This window comes from Cystoisospora suis (assembly GCF_002600585.1).
Source record: "Cystoisospora suis strain Wien I chromosome Unknown contig_7554, whole genome shotgun sequence".
Lineage (NCBI taxonomy): Eukaryota > Apicomplexa > Conoidasida > Eucoccidiorida > Sarcocystidae > Cystoisospora > Cystoisospora suis.
Window position 1 is genome coordinate 879 of NW_027160339.1, and position 4,679 is coordinate 5,557.

Consider the following 4,679-nt stretch of genomic DNA (forward strand, 5'->3'; position numbering starts at 1 on the left):
TATATATATATATATGTAGGACAGTGTAGAACTCCAGCTCTATAGGTCTATACATCTGTATGTCTATATATGAATATGTCTCTTTTTTCGTATATAGATAGAGAGACATCCATTTGTCTCCACTAGCAAATCAGCACATGCATTCATCGATACACGAACTCCCCCTGTCTACACATACAAATGTATATATACATAGAGATATGTACCGATATAGATACGGAGATACGTACATATACAGCTCTATGCTATGAAAGAGACAAGAGCAAGATGTGACGGTAAGAGAAGAAGGAGAGAGAGCTTACAAGGACAGGCTGGCCTAGGCGTATAGCAGAGGAGAGTATGTTCTGCAACTTGGGATGAGTAAGAGAGAGAAGTCGGAGATTGCTTTCTGCTTCTTTATTTTTGATCCACTTCTTCGCCTGCTGCTGGGGATCAATCAAAAGAGGCGATCGATCAAGCTTAGTCGCTACGTAAGACACGAGAACTCCGTTGGTTAAAGAGATAGGATCGTCAGGTAGACCCTGAGAAATCGAAAGAAAGAAAGAAAGAGAGAAATGGAGGTGCCGGATCGACAGAGAGAGAGACATAAGAAGTCTTTTTTCGTTGCGATGCCAATTCACATCTGTCTATCTATTTATTTATCTTGTCTACACGTCGGCTTTTCTCTCGCTCTGTCTATACACCGTAGTGTCTATAGGTGTTTCTTGGTATACACGGTAGGACATTCCCACCTACATACACTCATAGACAATTCTGTCTACTGTATGTACACCACACCTCTCACAGCTTCGTTCCCTCTTAATCTCTTTCTCTCCCTTTTCCAGATTCATGAAGAGCTTTTCGTGCATGCGTGTGTTTCTCTTTCTCGTGCCATCCAGCTGCAGTTGAGGAGCCCAACTCTCTTCTCCTTGTACAGACGTACATACGTTCACATAGGTGTAAAGACTTCGTTTCCTGCTGGTGTATGTACACCCCAGCGTATCTTCTCCCGCGGCCTTTCCTCTCCATTCACATAAAAGGAGGTCGTCTCTTCTTCTCGTCTACTATCTACCTATGTATATCCTTTCTTTTTTGCTATGTACATCCTTCTATATCTCTCTTTCTCTCTATCTAAGAATAGACCTCTGCACTTTATTTCTTCATCCCTGTACCCACACATGGTCTCTTCGTCTTTTTTCTCTCCCTTATCCTCTCTTCCATAAACAGGTCTTTATCTATTTCTCTCTGTCTCTCTCTGAGAATCGAGGTTCTCTATCCTCCCGTCCTTTTTCCGTCTTCTTTAATCTTCTTTCTTCTCTAATTGAACTTCTTACCTGTAGACACCAGTCCCTGAGCTCTATCGGATCAGACAGAAATTCTGTAAGTTGAAAAGAGGACGTGCAGCTCAGCTTGGCACCTTCCGTGAGAAATTTCATCCATTCAGCTTGCATGCGATCTCGATATACACCCGAAAAAGCTCCGAGATAAGATAGGGACGCCGCAGCTAAGAAGGCGTCTCCTTCGACGGAAGTTAATTGACTATCTAGGACTGAAATAGTCTTTTTCCATCTTGTCTACAGACATACACACATACACATCTCCATCGCCACGTAAAGACATATACATGCCTACCTACTTAGTTAGATACACATACAGAGAGAGAAAGAGAAAGATACAGGAGTCTTCGGAAAGAAAGAAAAAGAAGAAAAGAGAACATACGTAGTCAAAATTACCGTAAGGATAAGCATCACAATGAGAATGAGAGATTTCTCGACTCTTTCCATTCGCCTGGGTCTTTGTTTATTCTCCCCCTACTAGAGAGAGAGAAGAAGAGTGAAGGTACCTCCTACTACCCTATTCCTTTGTCATCCAGAAGAATAAGATCTCTTCTTTTCTTGTCTTCTCTTTCTTCTCGTTATCCTTAATTCTCTTACCTCTTCATTGGCGAGTCCGGAGGTGAGAATACTAGCCCTCTTTAGTCTTTCTTCACATAGAGTGGTCTCTCGGATAAGATGCTCTTTTTCTTCATTAAGCTTGGCAAGAGTTTCTTCCATATCTCGGACTTTCTTCATGACTAAGTCCAAGCGATTCTGTGCACGAGATAACTGCGCATTCGCCTTCTCAAGCTGCAGTCACCCCACACAACCCGGGGGAGAAGAAGAAGAAGAAATAGATGAAAGAAGAATAGAATCTTATTCAGACAGATAGAGATAGATGGAGAGAGAGAGATAGATGGAGATAGAGATGGATGGAGATGGAGAGAGAGAGAGTTTAGGGCTTAGGCTCTCTCCATCTCTGTCTCCGTCTATCTCTATCTCCGTCTATCTCTATCTCTCTCTATCGACATAGATGGAGGTAGAGAGAGATAGAGATAGAGAGAGAGATAGATGAGAGCAGCTCGTTGTCGTGAGAATAGAAAGAGGGACGGGAAGGGGATGAGAGAGAGAGGAATGAAAGCAAGAGAGACAGAGGCAGAGACAGAGAGGGAGAGAGTGAAGGGAGAGAGAGAGAAAGAGAAAAGAAGAAGAAAAAGAGATTTCTCTTGAGAGAAGAAACGAAGTTAAAGAAGAGATGAGAGATGCAAATAGAGAGAGAGAAGAAGAGAAGAAAGAAGCTTTTATCGTAATGATCTGTAGAGAGAATGAATGGCATGTGTGAAGACAGGATCTATCTTTCTCATATCCATGTTAAAGCTATTCTTATCTACCACCTATGTAGACGACAAAAAAGGTACCTACGTGCACGCGTTCAGACATGCACATTCACACACTTTTCTTTCATTCTTTCTTTCTTTCATTATTTCTTTCTTTCTTTTTAGATGTCCGTGTGGATACACAGAGAAGATGAAAGACTAGACAAGAGCTTGACTACGCAGCATGCAGTGCCTGCAGCACTGCGAGGACCATGGTGATGCTGTATGGAAGATACATACAGATAGATCTATATGTAGAGATATATCTCTATATGGAGAGACATATGGAATACCTCTAGAGATATCTGTTGTTCTCGTCCTGTTTCGTGCTGTCGTTAGATAGACATATCGCCCTCTTGTCTCAACTACTCCATTTCTTCCTCCCTTTCTTTTGAAAACTTCGCTTTCTTCTTTTCTTTCATGTTAAAGAAAGGCCTTTCAATGCTATAAAGGAGCTGTACATACACACAAATATCTATCTATCTATCCTGAATCTATCTGTCCGTTACCTATCTATCTATCCATATGTATGTAGAGAGCGCACGTTAGAGAGGAGTCCCTTTGCTTTGTCTATTCTACAAGACATTTGGCAAGATGAAAGAAGAAGAAAAGCAGACCAGACCGCAGAGAAGAGAAAGTAAAGAAGACAAAGAAAAAGTCAAGAAAGCGCGGGAGAAGAAGGAGATCAAGAGAGTGAGAGAGATGAGTATATAGATAGGTTGGTCCTTCTATCTCTTTTCTTTCCTCGGCCCTACCATGTCATTCATTTCTGCAAGTTTCTCTCTCTTCGGTAGCACCTCCTTTGCGACCTTTGCATACTTTTGAATTGCGATAGTCCACATACACAGAGACATCGCCGCCACAGACTGCTTTCCCACCTGTTCAGGTGTATAGTCAGGTCTGCCGCAGGAAAGACGCAGACAGAAGAGGAAGAAGAAGAAAAGAAGAAGAAGAACTTGAAAAGAGACGAAACAGAAGCCCTCCATATGAGACAAAAAAGAAAGAATAACCTATAGAAGAAAAAACTAACCTCTCCGCGATACAATTGCAAATCTAGACATATAACATACACATATATATACAGATACATACATATATATATAGATATATATACAGATACATACATATATATATATAGATACAGATATAAATAAATATATGTGTATGATATAGATATTCTGCATTCTCATACAGAAACACATCTAGATGTAGAGATGTATCGATCTAGACAGAAAGAGAGAGAGAGAGAGACAGCCTAGCATGGTGGAGATTCAAGAGAATGGAGGGGATATCTCCAGTGTACATACACCGGACATCTGTCTATATATGACAAGAGCGAGTTCTTTCTTTCTCTCTCTCTCTCTCTGTTTAGATCGAAAGGCATGTATAGACAGCATTTTTCCTTGTATGTAAGGAGGACAATAGTGGAAAGTAGACCCAAAAGATGAGAGAATGAAAAAGAAGGAAGAAGAAGGGAGAAGAAGATTGAGACATAAACACTTCGATGACAACATAGAAAGAAATGCTTTACATTAACAGGGAGAAGGAGGAAAAAGATGCTCTTTCTCTCCATCTTCTCTTGTGTAGAAGAAAGAGAGACGATTTTCTTTGAGAGAAGAATACATGAGGAGAGCCACAAAGTGTAAGAGAGACTACAATAAGCATAAAGGAGTAAATGAAATAAGAAAGTCTTTTCCACCTTGAGAGATCAGAGAGATGGCAGAAAACACATCTCTCTCTCTCTCGGGTCTTCTCGCAAGGGTAAAAGATTAAGAGAATGGCGTTAGATTCTACTCTTGATACGAAATACCTTACTTCTGCTCTATCTAGGAAAAAGAAACCTTTTAGACGGTCTTATAGAGAAGGAGAAGAGAAACGAAAATTATTCTGCGAGGAAGGTCTTCTAGATGTGTGTCTTTATGAGCTAAGATATTCAGAAGCTATAGAAGAGGGGAAGGCTCTATCTCATGTATACAGATCTATAGAGATACATATATCTATATATATA

General features: G+C 40.6%; 1 protein-coding gene across 1 annotated transcript in view; it reads right to left on the reverse strand.

Moving 5' to 3' along the window:
- The window catches only part of CSUI_010477 (atpase family associated with various cellular activities domain-containing protein), a gene marked incomplete at its 3' end in the record, with an annotated part of 6,121 nt that overhangs the window by 800 nt on the left and 642 nt on the right, over positions 1-4,679 (reverse strand). The window contains exons 2-5 of the mRNA XM_068070580.1: positions 3,427-3,571; positions 1,914-2,105; positions 1,314-1,553; positions 303-521 (exon numbers count right to left, since the gene is read on the reverse strand). Of these exons, the coding sequence (XP_067917444.1) occupies positions 303-521; positions 1,314-1,553; positions 1,914-2,105; positions 3,427-3,571 (796 nt within the window). The remainder of the gene's footprint in view (positions 1-302; positions 522-1,313; positions 1,554-1,913; positions 2,106-3,426; positions 3,572-4,679) is intronic.